The 24332-nt window shown below is 32.8% G+C and overlaps 1 protein-coding gene across 1 annotated transcript; it reads right to left on the minus strand.

Moving 5' to 3' along the window:
- Positions 1–17559: 17559 nt before the first annotated feature.
- On the minus strand, positions 17560–22927 carry LOC141712426 (alpha-(1,4)-fucosyltransferase). The gene is made up of 3 exons (XM_074515362.1): positions 22300–22927; positions 18825–18998; positions 17560–18536 (listed from the first exon to the last, which is right to left on the minus strand). Exons 1-3 carry the CDS (start codon positions 22777–22779, stop codon positions 17970–17972), a joined length of 1221 nt encoding a protein of 406 aa, XP_074371463.1. The 5' UTR covers positions 22780–22927; the 3' UTR covers positions 17560–17969.
- Positions 22928–24332: the final 1405 nt, after the last annotated feature.

A 24332-nucleotide genomic window follows, 5' to 3' on the forward strand; every position in this document is an offset into this window, starting at 1 on the left:
TAGGGTCTGTTGCTGGCTTTCACCTTATAATTAACCTTGACAAAGGTTAAGAGGTGATCATTGCCTGATGTATAGCCCCGATTAGGGTGATTTAGCATTAAACGCTATTTAATTAGTCTCATAAAGGCCTAAAAAGTGAAATATCACTTAATAATGAATAAGTCACTGTGAATTTGTAGGTCGCTCCACACTTCATAATATGACTGAACCCAAGAAAGGACGAAACTACCTCCGAGTCACGAATAGACCATTATAACTTCCACGAAAACTCGAGAAGTTTTTCCGGAAGTTGGGGGCAAATGATATGGATGAAAAGTAATCCGTAAAGAAATAATTAATGCTGAATTAATTGTGTCCTAAAGTTGATTGGTCAATCTCGTGACCCCACGGTCCAAAAAGCGGGTCGTCACGGTCACACCCCAATATGGATTTTAATAATACGAGTAGACTATGACAGGTCACGACCCAAACTGGGTCGTGTCGTGTAGCCCACGACCCAAAATCAGCTACGTGTTAACCCCGCTGAGCAGGCCTGAGAATGAGATTCACGAGGACACCTACATCGAATCCAACATGGAAACGGTCTCTCGTAGGAAGGATCCAGAATCCACCGTCTAAGAGAGTCATACTTACCATCTAAGTAGGAGACTTGTCCACCAAATCTCCCTACCTCATTCTAACCCTAGACTCAACATCTATATAAAGAATTCTATCTCTCAACCTAAAACTACGTTTTGACTTGATTATCTTCAACATTGAGATACGTAGGTATCTTGCAAGAATCGATAGTCCCAAACGCGAGAACAACCATTAAAATTCGAAACTCAACAACCCTAGTATTAATTAACCACAATCCTAATTTTTATTTCATAACATATGCGTATCGTTAGAGGGTTCATACAACACAGAACACACATTATAGCATTTATCTACTTCAATTAAAATAAATATTTCCCCAACTTATCAAAACGTAAAAAAGGTATAGCCGCCGCCTCCCTCCTCCCTCCCATCTCCTAGGGTTTGTCCATTTTCAAGTAAATCGAGGGGCTTTCACTGGTTTTTTCCAGTGGAAAGCCCCGATCCCTTCATTTTCTTTTATTCTGATTGATTTATTTTCAATAAAACCCAATTTTTTTTGGGTATTTGTGTGTCTCTCTTCTTGGAGTATGTGTTTGTCTCTCCTTTTGGAGTGTTTGTTATGTTTTTGTTTTGTCATGCTTGGGTTAATCTGGTATTGGATCTGTTGAGGACGAAGTTGCTGATATTTTTGGTGATCTGCAAAACCTGTATCGAATCTGGGACGGTGATGATTATTGCAAGAGCTCACCTTTCACAACCAAATATTGTTCTTCTTTTACGGGTTACACTTTCGGCATGTCTATAGCTGGTATCTGGACATGTAGATAGCTGGGGTGTTTTCGGCATGTCTATAGCTGGTGTCCGACATGTAGATAGCTGAGATGCCGCTTCTCCAATCTCATTTTATGTGATTGTTGTTTCTGAACATTGGGCTAACCATAGTTTTTACGTGATATGGTCAATTGCCATGTTGCTATCTTCAGAGATGCTAGTGCAATTTGGATCGCTTGGGATGTCTTTGATTTCGTTTTTAGCTTCAAGAATTTTTAAATTCTATGTGTTAAACGATTAGGAAACAAATCATCTAATTGATTTTAGTATGTTATTTGTTTCATCACCTGGTTGTATCGACAGTTGGGGGTTTGTCCCGGCTGTATTATATTCAATTTAATGAAATTTTCTGCATTTGTCAAAAAAAAATAAATAAATAAATATTTCCCCAAGCACATCAATCTTTTTTTTAATATACAAGGCACAAGCACATCATTTTTTCAATCATAACACTATCAATGTAACTTAAAATTCTGTTTAATATAATGACATAATTAAATAATTAGTCAAACATACCATATGAATTTTGTTAAATCCGTAAAAGGTTGCATTATATACAATTTAGCTTGCAGCAGATTTTCCAAATTGTTTAGAAGAAGATGAGGCAATGATGAATCATACGTTTAAGCTCACGATCACACATACAAGCCGAGGTCCAAGCAATCCGTTTTATTTTAAGATACGGGAATCCAATTTTTGAAGTTGATTATGATTGCTTTAACTACTGTGAATATCAAGCACTAGTAAAGACCATAGAATGACAAGTGTTTATTTTATAATTCATCATATATAGTGGATAACCCGAGATAATTATTTCGTAACCGATCACTGTTGGTTAGTTAGGAGAATATATTCGATCAATTTCGATGGCCAGTTATTTATGTCGATTAAAAGCTATTTTTATAATTTTATGTGAGTCGAAAATGTGTGGGTTAGAAATGCATGTTTTTCGGTAGTGATTCTATCAATTTGTAGTGCTGCATGATCAATGCAGTGCTTTTTTTTTGGATAAATTTGCAGTCTCATTTTATCCACACTCTCCTCTTACAATTTCGCTCTCTTTTAAAATTTTATTTAATTCATTTCCCATTCTATTCTCTTCACTTGAAGATAGGAACATAACGGTTGAGATCATAATTTGATCGTTTTCCATAAAACAAGACTTGCATTCCCCGTAGTTAAACATTAATATTACTTACATTATTAATTGATCGAAAAAGAACTAAGCAAAATGTGGCACATACTACATTACTACTCTATCTGATTCTAATGATCAGGGACTGGCTAGCTAGTGCTTAGCCAAGGAGGAGACAAGCTTTCGAAACGAGGATTCGTCGCAAGGAAGAACAATGGGAGACTGATGATCATAGCCATAATCTTCAGCAGCCTTTTGTAGAAGATTTTGGAATAATGCATTCTTCAAGTAAGATATGGGAACAACAAACCTTGTCATTTCAGTTCCTACATAAACCACAAAATGTCCCTTTGGGGCTCTTTTTGTTGTTTCAACCTCTACCGTTTTTGGCATTGTGTAGTAAATAGGATGATATTATATATATATTTGTAAGTGTATATCAATGCAATGGAGGAGCTATAATTGTAAGTGATGTTCTGCAAGTGGAGTGATTGGCATCTTCTATATATAGTGCAGAGGACAAGGTAAGTACCAAGCAAGAAGAGTGTACCTTAAATTTAAGTGATGAAAATTGACTATAACGTGGATTATTCAAGTCCTCTTGTTTAAAGATACATGCAGCTGTTAACTAGGATGGTGAAGGGAAAGTCAATATTTCGTTATCTATAAAAGTTTTAACTAAAATTTTAATAAGAGAACAGTCATATATTAAGCACAATAAATAATAATTTTGAAGCTTATAATTAACAGGAGTAGAACGAAAATATAGGGCTTCTGGTTGCACAAATATCTTAACTTGTAGGGGGTGCTAATTGAGTACAACGCAACGCAAGGCCATATCCATAGAATTAAAATATAGAATTTTTTTCATAAAAAGTAACAAGAATTCTTTCTATTTTCCTGTAGAGATCGCATACTACTTCAGTCATGTACTGTTTGCATGCCATTTGGAGACTTTATAAAATCAAGTTTTGTAATGTTTTATAAAATTTTCTTTTTTTTGAATAAAAATTTAAATATAAAATTTTTATTTAGATTTTTTTTTAAAAAGTTATGTTTTAAAAAAATATTAAAAAACGTGTAAAAAAGTAATATATAGAATTAGGAAGTATAAATTTACAGCAGAATTCCATGATTCAATATTTTCTGTTCAAATCTGATTCTAAAACAAAATATCATTGGTCTGATTACAGATGTGTGGGTGGTTTCTCACTTTACTCAAGCTCACTGAGTGTAAGCGTATTATATGTCCACTAATTTGACAAGTGGCTTAAATGACTTCATTAAATTAGTACCTTGGTTATATTAATTATTTTTCATTCTTTTTGACAACATAAATAGAGTATTACAGGTGTTCAAATGATGATTCAATTTTTGGATAAATAATTAACTTATAACTTAAATACAGTAATATAAATAACTATTGAACGCGTATATGCCGTTTATCTATAAAGAATAGATTTCTATAAATAGTTGATTATAAAAATATTATTAGCGAGTTTCCTTTAAAAGGTGCTAGAAAAACAATTTTCAGATAATTTATGTCATTTATTTACTAATTTAATTTTTTTACAATTCTTATTTAATTTTTATTATGTAATAAAATTATTTTATGCACTTTAATTGTTTATTGTTTTTATAATTTTTAGTTGATTTTTATTATTTTAAGTACTTTATATGTTTAAATTATTAGGGTAATTATTTTTTGATATTGAACAAGACACTCTAAATCTCATATTATTATTATTGTTGGCTAAATATTTTAGACGTAACAATTATTTAACATAATATTAGAACTCCCACTACAAGATTTTTACATAAAATTAAAACAAAAAATGGTCGAATTTGGCCAAGTACAAAATCATTTTCAATTAAATTCGACCGATATTTTCAAAATCATTTTTAAGAGATCAAATTAAATCAGGATTATATTTAACTAAATACAACCAGTTAGAATTATTTATTTAGCATAAATAATTTTTTGCAGGTTTTTCTGTAATACCGCGTTCCTTCCTTTAATAAGGAGCCGTTACTAAACAATTATACTTTGTACAATTCCTATATCCCTGAACTAAATTTGTAAATTATCCTCACATCGACCAATGGCTCGATTTTTGCAATGTACTAAGTTATCCTCATCTCATATACTTGCTTCTCAGCTAATTCCTATTGAGGTCAATTTCTAGTTGACTTAAAATGGCTACCCGGCCTCATTTGAAGAGACAAGAAAGTGCATTCCGACAAAATTGCTCCGTGTGGAGTTCCAATCTAGGACCTCCCAACAGTTGGCGAACCTTCTTGGATTCATGCATGTACCGTAAATTTGTGAGTTGTACATGAGTTGTAGAAAGATAGCTAGGAAGCGACTGAGCAAGGAGTACTACATAGCTTTGCTCTCGCAACTGTTATAGAACTGTTGAGATTTGTGGTGTACCTGTTTCAGGAGCACATGGAGTCATAAACACACAAACAAAAATGTCCATACTTATGGCTCCACTCTAATTACTACTAGTATTTGACATAAGAACAACATTCTCATATTCACACTCATACATAGACACCCGACATTTGATATGTGCAATGTCGAGGAATCAATCTCCAGGTTCATGAACTCAGTAAACTCTGAAAGAGTAAACACGGAATGTCCAGTGAATTCGAAGTGTAATGAGACTATGATATATTGTGAAAACACGTAGGAATTGTCGATTTAGTTTTAGTAGTACTAGTGACACTTGAGATTCGTCTGTAGTACTTCACCAATAAAATGAGGATAACAAGGCGAAACCCTACAATAGTACTGTCACCAATGCACAGTTATATCATTCTCCATTCCGTTAAGTTGCTTTCTTTTTGGAGTAGTGCTAATTACTCCTAATCGTTTTCAAAAACTCTCTAATGACAGTTTTAATTTGTGGGAGTATGTGTATGCACGTAGATCTCATATTATAATTAGGAAAATTATAAGTATGAACCTTATATATCAGCATTTTGAGAACGGTATTGAGAGATCTAGCTTTTCTCTCTTATTTTGGTCGTACCCTAGTTGCTGGTCCATCCCATCTAAGTTAAGGGAAAGGAAAACTAAATATATGTTGGATATGAACATGACAAAAAGAAAATGGACCATTAGATATTTGACGGATCATGAAGGATCAACAGATTAGTAGGTAATGGCAAATAAATATCAGCTATCCCATACACTTCCTGCTTCCTAGTATCATTCCAAACTTCAGCCTGTATACAAGGAGTCACTAAGCTATATATGCAGGGACCAATTTATATCTAGTTCCACTAGGCAAAAAATATAGTTCATATAAAAAATCAGGTTTATAAAGTTTTGAATTAACCAAAATTAGCTCCTCAACTAATACTTTTTCTGTGCTACATACATAAATTGAAATTTGTAAGAGTTGTATTGTCAACAGTCAACCCACAATATGTTAATATTTCTCTTGCCAAGTTTAAGCACGTTGTTGATTAAAGAAAGAAAAATTGAAAGATTGAAATTTTTATCACCGAAGACAGGGAGTTACGGACATTTTTAATACATATTTAAAAGCTAACTTCCTCCGTCTGAAATATAAGTCTTTTCAATTTTTTAAGCAAATTATGTATAAAAATCATAACTGAGCATACATTTTTTCTAAAATTTCTTTTGTTAAATTAAATTTTAATATATATATAGTCTATTAATTTTGCAATTCTAGATCAGGATATGAAGAAATGTAAAAGTAGAAGAAGAGATTAGGTCACCATTTTTTACTAGTCTGTGAAACAGATTACAACCATAAGAATTTAACTAACTCTCCTGTTCTACTTTCTATGATTATATACTACTCATTACCTTCTCTATTTTACCCTATACTGTACAATTTTGTTGCATTACTATAAATAGGATGACAGCTAATGACAGCTAAGCTTGTCAACTAATCCTAATCAGGAGGGTGAGTATGCTGAGTTGGTCTTACTGAAGTAGTATAATTTGGACCTAAAGCTATATCTGCAATACCCCCCCTCAAGTTGGGAGGTGGAGAAGACAACCCCAACTTGGAAAGTAATTGATGAAACTGAGGGCCAGGAAGGATTTTGGTGAAAACATCCGCAAGCTGATGATGTGTAGGAAGATAAGTAAGCTGCAATAGGCCTTCCAAGACTTTGTCGCGAGTAAAATGACAATCTATTTCTATATGCTTCGTTCGTTCATGAAAAACAGGGTTGCGTGCAATGTGCAAAGCGGATTGATTGTCACAATGAAGAGTGACGGGTTGGAGATTATGAACACCTAACTCAGTTAATAGTCGAACACACCAAGTAACTTCAGATGCAGCTGAGGCCATAGCTCTATATTCAGCCTCAGAAGAAGAACGAGAAATAGTAGATTGTTTCTTGGATTTCCAAGCCACAGGGGAGTTACCAAATAATAAAACATACCCAGTAATGGATTTGCGAGAATCCGGGCATGAAGCCCAGTCAGAATCTGAATAAGCCTGAAGTGTCAAAGAATCTGAAACTTTCAACAATATGCCTTGCGTGGAAGAATGCTGTAGATAACGAAGAGTATGATGAAGGGCAGCTTGATGCGATCTGCGAGGTTGATGCATAAATTGGCTTAGCATTTGTACAGCATAGTTAAGATCAGGACGGGTGTTAGTCAAATAATTGAGCTTCCCGACTAAAGAACGGTAATGCTCAGGATCAGATAAAATAGAACCCTCAGCTGTAGTAAGTTTGAGATGAAGAGGAAGAGGAGTATTAGCTTTGTGAGACAAATCAAACGAACAATTCTGCAAAAGCTCTTTGGTAAATTTATGCTGAGTCAAAGCAATTCCAGAGGGATAATAACCAACTTCAATACCAAGAAAGTAGTTTAACTTTCCTAAATCTTTAATACCAAAAGCTTGATGTAAATGATTCTTAATATCTGCAATAGTAGTAAAATCATTACCAGTAACCACAATGTCATCGACATAAACTGCAAAGATCGTAATTTGAGACCCAGACTTCTTCAGAAAAAGGCTATAGTCATTCTTTGATTGAGTGAATCCTTGATCAATTAGTTCATGAAGTAATTTTTCGAACCAAGTCCTGGAAGCTTGCTTGAGACCGTAAATCGATTTTCGGAGTTTACAAACCATATTAGGACCAGCTGTAATACCTTCCGGAATTTTCATGTAAACCTCTTCACTTAAATCACCGTGTAAGAACGCATTATTAACATCCAATTGATAAAGATCCCATTTTCTAGAAGCAGCTAAAGCAATCAAACAACGTATTGTGGTCATTTTGACAACATGGGAGAACGTTTCCTCGTAATAAATACCGTATTTTTGGTTAAAACCCTTTGCAACTAAACGAGCTTTACAACGTTCTAATGACCCATCAGCTTTTAACTTGACCTTGTAAACCCACTTGCAGCCAATCGGTTTTTTATTAGGGGGTAACGAGACAATATCCCAGGTTTCATTGTCAGTAAGAGCTTTAATCTCTTTGGCCATTGCCTCAATCCATAATGGGTGAGTAGAAGCTTCTTTATATGAAAGAGGCTCAGAAATAGTACAAACAGCAGATAGTAATGCTTTGTGTACACCATTAAAGTGTTTATAACTAAGAGAAGGAAACCAGTATGGTGTAACGGTACTAAGATTGCATTTGTAATCAGTGAGATATGCTGGTGGATTTCGTTGTCTAGCTGATTGTCTGATAGGAACACTAATGTCAACTAAATGATTATTATAAGAAGTACTGTTAGTATTGCTATGTGGAGGACTAGCATTATTAGCAGAGGATTGTGTTGCAGAAGTGGGTGTATCCATATTTGAATGTGTTTCAACTTGAGAAGATGCAGGCGTATTTTGTGTGGGCGGAGAATGAGTAACAGAATGGGAGGTGGAAATAGACCGAGGACTGGTATAAGTAGGATTAGAATCATAAACAGTATCAGGATGAGAAGTGACAATAGGTAGAAAAATAGAAGTAGTGGTAGTAGGAGATAGATGAAAAGGGAAATGATTTTCATAAAAAATGACGTCTCTAGAAACCAACAACTGATTATTATTAAGATTGAGAACCTTATAACCCTTTTGAGAAGATGTGTAACCTAGAAAAACTCCGGGAACAGCCCTTGGATCAAATTTAGTACGATGAGGCTTGGTAGTGGCAATGTAGCATAAACAACCGAAATTTCTAATGTGATCAAGGGATGTATCAGATTTATAAAGCTTGAAGTAAGGTGTAAGATTACCTATACTCTGCAAAGGCATCCTGTTGATAAGATAAGCAGCACAAATGATACACTCACCCCAGTATTTTTCTGGCACCTTAGACTGAAAGAACAAAGCTCGAGCTGTTTCTAACAAATGTCGATGCTTGCGTTCCACAACCCCATTTTGTTGGGGTGTGTAACTGCAAGTTGTCTGGTTTATGATTCCTTTCTGTAGATAAAATGCCTTTAAAGTACCTTCGGTTAACTCCAAAGCATTATCTGAACGTACACACAATACCTTGCCATTAAACTGTTTTTCAGCATAAGCAACAAAATTGGCAAAAATAGCAGGCACATCAGACTTATGTTGTAGTAAATGAACCCAGGTATAACGACTGTAATCATCAACAATTGTTAAGAATTGATTACAATTAGAATGAGTTTTGACTTTGTACGGACCCCATACATCAATGTGTAAAAGCTCTAATACAGCACTAGTTTTAATACTGCTATGAGAAAAAGGCAGTCTACATTGTCTAGCAAGAGGGCAGATTGAACAAATAAGCTGATCTTTACAACTTTTAATATCACAGTCAGGTTGTATGATCTTCAATTGTGAGAAAGGTAAATGCCCCATTCGTGTATGCCAAAGTTTGGCCTGATCAATTGCAGAGGAACAACTGGTAAATGCAGCTGAAAGAGAAGAAATGCAAGAAGAAGACTGTAGAGAATCAGCAGTGTAGAGTCCTGAGTTTAGTCTACCAAGAGCAATTTGTTGTCTGTTCTGAGAAAGGTCCTGGACATAACAATCTTCATCAGAAAAAACTAAACTGCATTGTAAATCCTTGCACAGTCGATGGACTGAAATCAACTTGAATTGAAAGTCAGGAGCATGAAGAACATTATGCAGAATAATGTGATCATTCAAGGGAACTGTTCCTCTATTCAATACCGAAATCTTACTACCATTTGGAATGGTAATGAAAGTAGGTTCAGAAATTGGTTTAATATCCATAAATTTGGTAATATCAGGGCATATGTGGTCAGTGGCACCACTATCTATTATCCAACTAAGATTAGAAGTACTCATTAGACAAATATTACCTGCAAGCAAAGCATGAGGTTCAGCGTCTGAATTTACTGCAGAGTTCTGTTGATTAGTAATCAGACTTAAGAGATGATTGTACTGTTCCATTGAGATGAGAGGAGAATTATTGTTTGCACCCTGATTAACAGCATTAGGAACTTCTGGAACATCTAGAACATCTGATGTAGTTACACAAGATACCATTGTTTTCTTCTCCTTGAATCCTTTGAAACCAGGTGGGAAGCCATGTATTTTAAAGCACCTGTCAATACTGTGTCCCTGTATCTTACAGTGTGTGCAAAAATAATTAGCACCAGGTTTCTGTGGTTTCTTAAAACCAGAAGTAGAGTTACCAGCATTAGCCCAAGAATTTCCAGTATTAGGCCTGAAACTCTGACTTCCTGGATATGATCTCTGAAAATTTGCATTATTAAAAGAAGGTCTCTGAAACTTCTTTTCTGCAAAGAAAGCCATGTTATCAGTCTGAATAGACAATTGGGAGATATCCTTATGATTCTCTTCCTGAGCTACTAAACGATAAGCTTGTGAGAGAGAAGGAAGTGGCTGCATCATCATGATATGTGCCCTGACAGCAGAGTACTTGTCATTCAGCTTCATCAGGAATTGCAACAAACGCTGCTCTTGTAGTTTCTGTTGAAATTTTTGACCTAAATCACAAGTACACTTTGTACAAAGACAAACAGGCAGTGAAGATATGTCATCAATGCTATCCCATAGAGTTTTAATCTTTGTGTAGTATTCTGACACAGATTGAGAGCCTTGAGAGATTTCAGCCAATTTCAGTTCTAAAGAATACAATTCAGTAATAGAAGGACATCCAAATCTATCCTCTAAGTCCTTCCAGATTGCTCTGGCACTCTTCAAGAACAACACACTCCGAGCTATAGTTTCATCAAGATTGAATAATAACCAAGAAGTGACCAAGGCATTACATCTTTCCCAAACAGCAAACTCAGCAGAAGATGAATCTGGTATAATGATTGTTCCATTAACGAATCCTAGCTTGTTTTTAGCAGAAAGTGTGAGCATCATAGAACGTTTCCAGTTATTGTAATTGATTCCATTGAATTTCACCGAAACTAGTTGAGTAGTACTAGCATCCGAAGGATGAATGTAGTAAACGCTTGAAGAATCATGATTTGTAACCGTATTATTATATTCAGTATCGTTTTGTGTAGACATTGTGTTATTACTCAAGAAATCACAGATCTGAAATCAGAATCACTGTAGATTCAGGAAATACTTTGTAATGCTTAATCAGACTGAAATACTAGTGTTAATTTGTAGAAAACACTTAGAAAAACATGAATCTCTTAACAATTTGTAGTATAATCAGAACGAGATCAGAAATCGAGAATCGATTATGAACAAGAAACTAAGATTCAGAGAAACGATATCGAAGAAAAAAAAAACAGAAACTCAGAGAAATTAAAGCTAGTCGTACAGCTTTAATTGGAGAAACAAAATATGAATTTTAGTTCGGAGAAGATAACACCTTGAATGATGAATCAGCGGTGTAACAATGGCGAATCGACGACGAAACTATCGGCGAAACCACAAACTGATGTTGATATAACGATGAGATGAACTTTGAGTAAAGATCTATCAATTCTTCAATAGAATCCGTATAATCTGCTCTGATACCATATTAACTTTGCAATTCTAGATCAGGATATGAAGAAATGTAAAAGTAGAAGAAGAGATTAGGTCACCATTTTTTACTAGTCTGTGAAACAGATTACAACCATAAGAATTTAACTAACTCTCCTGTTCTACTTTCTATGATTATATACTACTCATTACCTTCTCTATTTTACCCTATACTGTACAATTTTGTTGCATTACTATAAATAGGATGACAGCTAATGACAGGTAAGCTTGTCAACTAATCCTAATCAGGAGGGTGAGTATGCTGAGTTGGTCTTACTGAAGTAGTATAATTTGGACCCAAAGCTATATCTGCAATATAGTCATTCAGAAAAATAAAATTTGAAAAAGAATTATGAAATTATCCTTTTTATTCATTTAAAAATAGCAGACAATATATGGACCAGGAGTTGCTAACTTATAAGCATTATAGAACTAGATGAAAAGAAATAAATTAGAACAATCCAAGATATAACGAGTTTAAAAGCATTCTTAGAAATAACAACTAAACAAGCTTTCCTTTCAGCTTTCTTGCTACTTGCACTTCCCCGTCTCCTCCAAAATGCGAGGTTACGTGTAAGAGCACCTCTAACCAACAGGTAACTTAACATAATTGGGTTTGATACCATTGTTACAACGTAGATTAACACTGCTAACCATAAAATATTTTTTAAAACTGATGTGATAAAGTTAAAAACCCTTGAAAGGCAATAATACTCTAATGACCCCAAAGAGAATAAAAAAAAAAATCAACGAGGAAGAGCTTTAAAAAGTAATCTGGTTATATTAGTTTCGTCAACCAACATATAAATTTTGTTAGAACGAGTTAAATATCGATCAAGTGTTTGTTAGTTCGTGCAATCAGGGATGAACATATGTCATTTCAGGCTCCAAAAGTATTATCACCTTCCTTGATTGGCAAACCCAAAACCTATATCCAACTACCCTGATCCCCGAACGGGTTATTTTACTCTTGAATCCTCCACAAAAAACGGGGATATACACCCGGGAAATGGGTTGTTTTAACTTAAATTGTGATTTATCTATAACGGTTTGGTTTAACAATACTTAGCTAATTTTGATTATTACAAAAATATATAAATAGTGTTATATATATAATAAATTACTAAATTATTAAACTAATACTATATTATAGTATACTTATCCTACTAAATTACGAATACAGCTTATCCTATTATTAAAAGATATAAATAATAATGCTAAACTACTAAATTGTTAAACTACTACAAATAGCCTATTTATTCTACTAAATTACGACCACATGTTATTTTATTATTTTTATTATAAATTTATAATCATTATATATTTATATAAATATTTTAAAAATATAATATAACTGGATAAATAAAAATTTAAAATATTAATGGGACCCGCACATGATTTATGCTAGTATTTTTTAATATGAATTAATATGATAAATTATAATATTTTAAATTTAGTACTGAATTTAAACTTTAGTTTGAATTAATATTTATTTATTTATAATATGAATAATAAACAAAAGTAATTTTATTTACTTTAAATCAAAGAGATGATTAAAAATTTAAAAATTATAATATTACACATATATATATATATTAAATAATTTATTGAAATAAGTATAGTGATTAATGCTGCTAAGTAAATGAATTTTTAATGTGAATTCAGGAGTTATTTTTGTAATTTTTAAATTTATTAAAAAAATTAGAACTTCGAACTGCGTGTATTTTAAATAATTACTCATCTAAATAAGTACTTAGGAGGCATTTTTCTCATTATTATATATGTAATATTATATTATTTAAAATTGGATTCGATGATCGGGACAGGATCCCAAAATTTGTATACATTTCTTCTCGTTACCCGTGGCCTGTACCCGGAAAATTCCCAATTCCCCGCGGATCAGGGACGTCGGACAGGGCAGGAAGAATGGCCCTGCGTGAAGTACTTTGCATAGATTTAGACAGAATCACGGCCCTTTATATAATTATATATGTAATACCTCAACTGCAATCAAACAAGAAAACACTTCCTTTTCTAGAATGGGAAATTGTGAACCACTAGCGTGTAGCAAGAGTCAATTTACACAAGTACCGTTCATTATTCCACGAAAATGAATTCAGACAGGAGCCTGGATGATCCAATCAAGTTGTGGGGATGGAAAAAATGACATGCATGAGATATCATCATCTCAGTCTTCAATGTATAAAACAAAAAACCTGCAGACACTTTTCTATAATAGTAATGCATCATGACTGATGACTCCATCCCGTACTAACAAGAGATAAGAAACATGGAAATGAACATATGTGTGTTAAAGTACTATGCATGTAGAGGATTATGAGAGATGTTGTCCAATTGCCTCGATCATTATCATATATAATGCACATGGAACAACACCTACAGCACCATCTCAACAGTAGTACTGTAACTATCACTCTCCATGCATTTCATATATACCTATGTAAGGGGCGCAGCTCAGTATGTAACCATATCGAATCTTCTTATTTTCCTCGACAATCTCTGGGCGTTTTATACGTACTTCTGTCTTTCTGGACATGGCGGTATGGTGATAAATTGACTTCTCTATATATATAGATGAAAACTTAATTAATTTATTATGACTCGGCCTTTTAATTCTTGCGGAAGCTATATAGTCTATGCATGCAGTTATAATTTACAATCTTCTAACGTATGTATTTCGTAGTAGAATGTGCTTCTCCAGTTCAAGATTTCGGTTGAGGACATATTTTTCCTGTGAAAACTATTTATGATGACAATTTCCTAGTAAAAATTTATAAGCACGATTTGAGATTGATAAATAAGCGTCCGTTACCCGGTGTGCATCCTAACGTTAGCTGATAAAAAAAATACAATTTTATCCTCATGTAGGTAATCCAAAATTTATATCAAATAGTTATAAAATGATGTGCCATGACACACCTAGAGTCTCATATTATTATATTATTATGAGAAAAACTACTATTTATAAAGCATTTTGGCAAAAAAAATTGTAACAATATTTCGAACCTCTAGGTATTTTCTTAAAAAAATGATCACCAATATTGAAAAGTAGGGTGATCACGGTACGGTCGGTGCGGTAGGATCGAATCAATGACCAGATTTACGAATTGATCATGGAACCACTTGGTCAATTTAAATTTTCAACATCTGTTAAAAATGCCAAACAAGCAAAAAAAATTAAAATTTTTATTTATTTTATATGCTCTTCCCGTCCCAATGCAATATACATGTCCATTTTAAAAAAATATTGTTCCAAATTACTTAGTTGTGTCTTGTTTTAATATAAATTTAAGGGTTATTTTTTCAAAATTATCCTTACATATATTATTCCCAAATATTGACTTTTTAAAACTTAACTTTATTTTCATTTTTCAATACACTAATAAAAGTATTTGGTGAAAAAATTTATCCAACTAACTATTTACCTATATGCGTAAATGTTTTCAAAAGGGTTGGGATGAATCCGGTACTTTTAGGCGTTGTTCTAAAAATTACCAATTTATCCAATTTCTCGTTTTTAACTCTTCACCATATCTAATTTCCGAATAATCGGGTTTAGAATCGATTTGATAAAGAATTTGTCAAAATTCAATTTTCACTCCGAGTACTCGAGTTCAAACCCGAGTTTATTATTGTTTCCTAAAACTATCCCAAAAACGACAAAACGTGAAATTATATATGTATTTGGTTTTATTAAAACATTGACATTTATTTAAAAAATACATGCAATTTTATTAAAAATAATATTTGATTATTTTGTCAAAAATATCAAATAAACAATCTATCCTTAAACTCTATTATTTCTAGCGTGTTATTAAATTTTAAGTATTATTCACAGTTCCACAAATCAGCACACTATTTCCATATTTCACCAGTAAAAGCATATGTTGAAAAATAAAAACAAGGAAAAGCAGCATTGACATATAGCAGTAGCATTGATACTTTTTACTACTTTTGACAGCCCTAGGTAGCAGTAGCAGTAGCAGTATCAGACTATCAGTGCGAAATTGAGATTTTAAACATAGACGAAATTTTATAACAGTGGTATTATTATATAAATTTACACATTTAGTACTCCGTATAATATGTGTTATCTAATAAAAAATATATATAAGTTTTCATACAAGTAAAAAATTGAACAAAATAAAATTAATATATGAAAAATAAAATTAATAAAATATAATAACATATGATTAGTAATTCAAATAATCATTTCAAGTACTTTCTAAATTCCGGTACTCGTTCTGCAGAATAAAATTGCGTCGACCAAATTTCAATTTTTACGATCTTGATTTCAAGTAAATTTGCTTGATAGTAGAAGTGTTTGATGGAGATATAAGTTATAACTCTACCGCATCTCTCCGAACCTCTTTCTTCAAAAATTCTAAATTATGTTTTCATGAAAATTTTAATTTATTTTTTCTTAACTTTGTTTTACTTTTTAATAAATCTCTCCTTTATTGAGAGCTAGGGTGCACCATCTGCGGTTTTTAAAAATCCGTATTGGATTTTATTCGCTCTCTCGTGAGAGTTGTTTTTTTTTTAATATTATATTGATTCATTGATTTGAATAATTTTAAATTACATTTAGCAATATGTATTTTTTATATAAGAATTAACTTCAAATTTCATAAAATCGAGGTATTATTTAAATTATTATATATGTCAAATCTAACCCTAAAAATTAAATCTCATATCGCCCACTTTAGTTAAATTGTTTAATTAATTAATTAATTATTATTTTTATAATAATCATGTCTCGGTATTTTTCATATCCATCTCTTGGATTCACATAGAAATAAGCGGATTATCCCAACTGAATATAGAATTTAAAATGAAAATACAAGTTCCCAACCTTCTATGAAGCTAAAGATAATCTTTAACTTACATGTTACTATCACTTTAAAATCTTTATTAGTTCTGCACAACTTACAAAATACATACAGTTAACAAAAAGTGACGTGAGTTACATTTATTAAGGATAATAAATATTTGTATGAAATCAAATTTCATAAAACGAAAATAAGCACATACAGTAGCAGAAGGTGCTGAACAAAAGAAGAGATTTAAAATATTGTACGGTGTTTTTATTTTACAAGTTATATCATCAAATTTTTTATGTTGAATTTTTATATATCATTATATATCATTTTTTATCCAGAACACACATTTCTGTACACATAAAAATTGGGGTCTTTTGAGGGTAAAACTGAGTACATTATACCCTGCCGAGACTTTACTTTATGTGGTATTATTGGATACGTCTCATTGATTGATTATATATTTTTATATTAGAATTTCAATTAAATTCAAATTAACTAATTATCCAAACATGATTATCCCAACTGAATATAGAATTTAAAATGAAAATAAAAGTTCCCCAACCTTCCATTAGGCTAAAGATGATCTTTAACTTACATGTTACTATCACTTTAAAATTACTTCATTAGTTCTGCACAACTTACAAATACATAAAGCTAACAAAAAGTGACGTGAGTTACATTTATTAAGGATAATATTTATTTGTGTGAAATCAAATTTCATAAAACGAAAATAAGCACATACAGTAGCAGAAGGTGCTGAACAGAAGAAGAGATTAAAAATATCTACGGTGATTTAGGTTCACCATTTTCTTTGAAAGTTGACTTGTTTTTATCTGTTTCCTACTTAAACTAAGATCCTCATTCTTCTCGGCATAAGCCTTAAACAGGTACACATATCAACTTCTATCTTAAACTGTTGCAATTATGCAGTAGACTCTGTTACCTAAACATGGGTCAGTTATATGAGCAAATATCAATTCTGAAGCTAGGAACACACTCAGGACTCAGCAAGGCCGCAAAGGTGCAGACAATTGTTGTTAATTAACCCAATAATAATCATTTAAGTAATTAACAACCTACATCCAGCTCGATTAGGCACAACGGATATTTCAATTTTTTAATATCGACCTGATACTCTATTTTTTACTTTTCTATTTAAATTAAAATTTTACCACAAATATTTTCCCACCAAACTAAAATAATAGGACACTTGTATTGTGTAAACAAGCCAATTGGATTATTTATATATGAAAAGGAACCTGAAGAATGTACCAACAAGAAGCATGTGCTTCATTACATTCAGGAATCAGGAAGTCCTAATAAGCTGTGTTAATTGATCCATGGGGCTTAAAAAACCAGTGCGTGATATTTGTGCTAATGTTTAAGTTGGATGTAAAAAATATCTAGCCTGACCTGTTTGATTTTCACTTTCTACATGAAATGTCTCATATACATACTTATAACAGCTAATATATATAGAGAAAATGGAAACAGGATGAGAAGCAGAGAAAAAGCGAGAGGGAAAACTTCACCAATATCAGCAGCTACAAAAAAGTTATCCAGAAACAAAACACCGGCAACGATAGGAAGTGAACTTCAATCCAAGGTCGGTGATGTACATTATAGTTTTGCACTGCTTCCGCCCCTTTTACTAACAGCTTCACACAGCCTACATGGTAACGTATCTAAGCTAGCTGCACGAGTCTTCTGGTAATTACCTAGAACACCACACCTTCTCCATGCATGATATTCTGCATAGGCGACTGGATCATTTGCAAGAGTCTTTACATATGTAGCCAGTTCTTCCATGGACCCAAATTTACTCCCATCTATTATGGAATGAGGAGGTACAAAGTCCCAAACATTCGGCGCTCCAAAATATATTGGAACTGCTCCAGAGTCTAATGCATAAAACAATTTTTCTGTTACATAACTCTCCGTTTCTGTGTTTTCAATCGCAAGGACAAACTTGTAGTGAGACATGGCACAATGTAAATGATCCCACCATATAGGGGGTGCATTGGGATTCTTTGCACATTCAGGATAGAGAGAGAGTGCCATGTCTCGTCCGCCAACATTGTTCAAGCACTTGCCAAATGAATGATAAGGCAGCAACCTGAGTAAACTTTTCGCAAGCTGGTTTCGTTTAGGAAGACAGCGTGATGAAGACCAATAGACAAGAACCTCCTGGATATTTTTAAAAATTAAGAAAAGATCAGTTTACACACACCTTGCAATAGTTTTAAATAAATTTTCTCAATTGTTATTTTCCAAATTACAACCCTGTCTATAACTTCCTTTAAACCAGACTACCCATAAAAAATTTACTTGGTGGCCCTTATGAGAAATCTAAACTTTCAACTCCGTGTTAATGCATCAGTTTGGCATTTTGTATCCACAAAAAATGAGCAATATGAAAGAAAATAAATGTCCGTGTGTAAACAGAGAGATATAAATGCGTCAGTTCAAACATACATTGTTCTTGGAAGAAGACAATTGATAATTTCTATTGTTATGAAAAAGGCCACCAGCATAAGTTGCCTGAACATCATCTTTGGCATGATAGCTAATAAAAATGTCCTCTGCACCTGACCGTTTTCTTCCAGCTTCAAGATCCATGTATACACGTAGTGGATCTCCAGTTTTTCTCTAATGCACATTAAAGAGATAAATATAAGTACTCGTAGATAATGGATTCAGCAAATGCGAGATAAATAAGTTTCGATGGTATCCAGCCAACAATATTTCATTTCAGCGGATTGTAGTACAAGAAGTTTAGGTTGAATTTGAAAGGCAAATCAAAAGGTGGAAACAAAATTAGAGATAAAGGCTTAATAGTTAACCAGTGCAATTGTGTTTATGTTACTCGGACTCGTCTAGAAGTGTCCGACATGGACACGTGTCCAAGTATCGGACTCGGCAACATTTTGGAAAATATGCATGTTTTTGGCTTAAAATAAGTGTCTGAGTCCGAGTGTCCATGTCCAAGTGTCGAGTGTCCGACACGGGTACTCGAAGGTAAAATGAAGAGTCCGAGTAACATACTTTCCCTAGATAAGAACGATACATCACAAGTTCTACTCATGACATTCTACAGTCAATATAATGATATGATAAAACTCATAAATAGATGAAAAAACTCATAAAAACCATTACCAGTTGTGTCCTTGGAGCCAGCTTAGATTAGGAAGCCACCAAGGTGATTGATATTAGCAGAAAAGTAGAGCTTTTACATAGATCTCATCTATTTACAGTATCAGAAAGTTCAATCAATGGTAAACTACATTTTAAGTATTAGGTAGATGTACTAGCAGTTTGCCAGTAAATTGAATCAATATTAATCCTTGATTTGCCTAGATTGTGGGTAAAACCAAAGAACTGACTGGTTTTGTTTATGAGTGTTATTGAAATGACTAGTAGCCTACCACTATACTCACATACAGGAAGCAAGAATCAACGATTCAACAGGAAGTAGAAAAGAAGGGCAGCCACAGGGCAAGAGCCATAAAGTGTAAAAAAAGTGCACATTTTTATGCTTCCTCTCCTTCTCAGGTTCATATATTATTTTCTGATAATGGTCAATTACAGAAATTTGAATACACACGCACACAGGATAGAGCTGTAAACGAACCGAACTCGGACGAACTCGGACGAATTTTTAACGAACTCGGACAAAATCTTAACGAACCGAACACTGTTCGATAAGCTTATCAGACAAAATTTCTTGTTCGAACTCGAGTTCGGTAATATTCGAACCGAACACGAACTGTTCGCAAACATATCGAACCGAACCTAACACGAACGAACACGAATTGTTCGCTAACATCATTTGAATTTTTTTTTTAAAATAATTTTAAATATTATTTTAAGTAAAAAATTATATCAAACTATTAATTATGTATTTTTTCATATATAAAATATTTATTTGAAATAGTTATTAAATATATTTAATATATATTATTAATAATACATATATTATTTATACATATAATATTATAAATATACTATTTTTTTCAAACCGAACTCGAGCTTAACGAACGAACCGAACGCGAACCGAACTCTAGTCGAACACCTTAAAAGTTCGGTTCGTATCGTTAAGATTATAGGACAAGAAATGTTGTTCGAACTCGAGTTCGATAAGTTTATCGGACAAGCTTATGAGCTTGACGAACAACTCGGTTCGTTTACAGCCCTACACACACAGACACACTCTCACATATTTAAGCCTATACTGATGCTCAAACCCTCAACCATTTGCTACCAAGAGAAGAGGGGTGTCCACTATACTACAAGACTAGGGATTATTAGTATTATGCCATTTAATAAATAGTATAATAACACTATACTAAACTTATGAAATAGTAATTTTAAGAAGTAAGGGTTCTGCAATAAGATTAACAACATAAATTTGTGCCAATATTCATGTACAAATCAATTCACATGAAACCTAAAAAACTTACCAACAGTAACTCTAGTGACAAGATCTCATTTCAATGATCTTTTCCGCATATTTTAGTTTGTTAAGCTAGTGCTTTTAGTTGATTGGCCAATGGATTTGGAATCTTCTGGCAAACAGTTTTTCGCTAGTCGGAGGAACTTTCTACATGCAGAGCTATCTGGCAGGCAGAAAAGGCTTAACCAAGGTAATGTAGGGAAGACTAAACCTTAACTTGCCTAGCATAATTTCTATAATAAATCAAAATGCCACATCCAACAACAAAAGACAAAACGGAAACGTGCTTCTTAAAAAAGCAAACTTGTCTTTATAATTACTCTTTGATGGGAGAAAATGGTATTACTAGTTTAACTTTTTTTAATATAAGGTGCAATTCCCGAGTTGTAATTTTCTATTAACTTAAAACCCTACAAAGCTTCCTCTACAAAACATCGCCAAAATATTCACGAGCACAAAGAATTCAGGGAGACTCGTTATATTAAATGTGCCAAGATGCCATGCAGAATATAATTTATTAGAAATCTTCTGGTTCCATTTAGTGCAACACCTCTTTACGAACCTGATGGTTTTGAGGATATAGCAGATCATTGAGACCTCTATGTAAAACCCGAAATTTTTGACCTCTCTAAGACATCTTATGAATATCTAAAACAGAATGCTCAATATAGATGTTAAAAGTGAATACTATTTCCTTTATCTGCTTCAATTCTAAACAATTAAAAAGTGAATAAGTTAGATTTATGGCGCTATAAATGTTGTATCATTCATCCAACTTTCACGTACTTGAGGTGGAACAAATAGAGCCTAATGAAAGTGCAAATTTCTAATTTCTAAGATAGTTTATTACATATAAGTTATACCTAAAAAAGGTGCAGAAGAGTTTATTTATTTGGTAGTCAGATGTGAAGAAATGCTGACAAGTGACAACCAACTTGTGAAAAACCAATAGTAATATTACCAACAGGCAAACCTGATAACTGCCAAAAGAAATGCTCATATCAGCAGCATTGACATTTTATACCCTTTACAACTTAAACATATAAAACCACTGGTGTAAGTTCCTATTTATAGAATTACCTCTTCCATACAAACTGATAACAGTTACATAGTAAATACACTCTTCAACTGAAAACTTAAACGGTTACACTTTCAGAAGCACATTTCAACTTGAGCTAGTAAATCCAAACCACACAAAAGTTCCTGTATCTCACTGGTAGAGGCACACAAAATTTCTATTCTCTTTTCCTAACAACAAACCAAAAAATTAGATTCCGAAGGAGCTGGGAAGGCAATGTATGCAATTTCTACCTCTACTCCTAGAAGTAGAAATGTCATTTCCATAAAGACCCTGATTTTATAATTTAAATAATAGAATGCAAGCATAAGAACAGAAAATAAAAGGCAACACGCAGTAAATAGCAAGAAGATCGGGCACTAAAATAAAACATAACAAAAACCAACAAAACGCAACTAAAACAGTAAAATCACACATACCAAAAGCGGCGGCGTGGTAGTTTCAAACAACACAGCATCAGGCTTATCAAGAAGAACACCAGACTTAGTCCACAAACAACTCAACCCGCAACGACACGAATACAAGTTATCCAAATTATCAGGCAACCAAGTCCACCCTTTTACCAAAACACCCACATGATTCAACTTCAACACACCACACTTCAATTCACCAAACACATCTTGTTGCAAAGAAACAGACCCATTTTTCAATTCTTGATTTTTAAGCCTAAAATTGTTACAGCTCACTAAAGAATCCCATTTTCTATAAGCACCGAACAAGTCCTTAAAAGGGTCAGGAGCAGAAGCAGATTTGGGTAATAAAGATTTATTATAAGCAGATGGTATTGAAGAATGTGCAACTGGGAAATCAAGAAAACCAGAAAAGAAGAGAATTATAAGTGCAAAAAGTAACATCATTGTGATTGCTAAAGAATTGATGGATTTTAGTTTAAATTGCATAATTATGAAGGGAATTACCTTCTCTATGAGAAAGCAATTACCTTTGAGCAGAGAGATCAGAGAGAGATCATTCGGTGCCGCCGGCGAGAATTGAGTGTGATTTGGAGAGAGGGAGACATAGTTGTTGTTTGGTCAAGTTTAGTGTTTGTGTCAATGTTTTGTTTCATTTTATTTTTATGCGGCTGACTATTTTTTTTGATACGGCTGATTGTAAATTTTGAAAATTAAAATTATTTGAAATTGTCGATTTATATTTTTTTGAACAATTTTTAAAATATTAAGAAAATTATTGATTAATTAAAGATTTATAAGTAATTTTTGAAAAACATACTAATTTTTTATAATTGGGGCTAATCATTAATGACTGAAATAATAATACTCCCATTAGGCATTTAGGCATTTGAATAGTAAAAAGGAATATAGATTGAACCAATACGATTCATAAGAAGTGGACCATAGAAGATTGTTTAATTTGTAAAAAAAATGTACAATTTTCATGAATTTTTTATTGAATTGGAGAGACACCCGAATCTATCGGCTCTCAGACAAACTGAAAATAGTGGTTTGGAGGTGTCATTGTTTCATTAGTTGAGTTTTTTTTTATTTTATTATAGATATAGAAGAGAGTTGAAAAGATTGATAAATTAGTAGCTACATACATTTATTAAAAATGAATATAAATTTAAATATAGAATATGGAGCATTGTTGTCTGTTGACTAGTTGAACTATTGTAATAAGGACTATCCTATAATTTTATTATTTTGTAAAACTAAATTATAAAAATAATGATTATATATTATTGATATTAATTAATTTTAAATATTTATTTATTATTGTGTATGTATTATATTATCAAAGGATCCAAATTTTAGATAATTAAAATCTTAAAATTTTTTCTTATTTTAGGTCTACATAGTGAGTACGTGGATGATTAATTATTATTTTTTTAATTTTTGCTTAATTTAATTAATATTTTGTTATATAATAGTTTGAATTAATAAAATTAATTTTAGAAGTGTTTGGTTATCTACTAAAAAAAAGTTGATTGCGATTAAAATTTAAGTTGGAGTTTTTAATTATATTAGATACATGATTTTATTTATTTTAATTAAATAATATTTGTTCAAACCTTTTTTGAAAGGTGTTAGCATATTTTTTAAAAAGATGTTATTATCAAATAAAACAGGTTTAGCTTATAATAGTATAGTATAGGTATATGAAACTGTCTTTCATGGCGTGTACGCAGAACCTCACACACCTAGCATGTAGCATCAAGTTGTTTATGACTTTGATGGCGTGATCCTTCATCTAACATTTACACGCCGGAACATCAACTCACAATGCCCTTTGGTCGGCCTTACATTACATAAACATTCTAACAAGCACAAGTAAAAGGCATATTTGCACAAACTTCAAGTCACGACTGTTTGCACAAGTAACCCCATTTTCTCAACTTGGTAGAATATACAAATGCCAGATCAGGAGCATTTTCTAGGGCCGAGGTGGGGCAGAGTTAAAGTAATATAGAATCTAACTAGATGGCTGATTTTCA

Source organism: Apium graveolens, chromosome 3 (genome assembly GCF_009905375.1).
Source record: "Apium graveolens cultivar Ventura chromosome 3, ASM990537v1, whole genome shotgun sequence".
Taxonomy (NCBI): Eukaryota; Viridiplantae; Streptophyta; class Magnoliopsida; order Apiales; family Apiaceae; genus Apium; species Apium graveolens.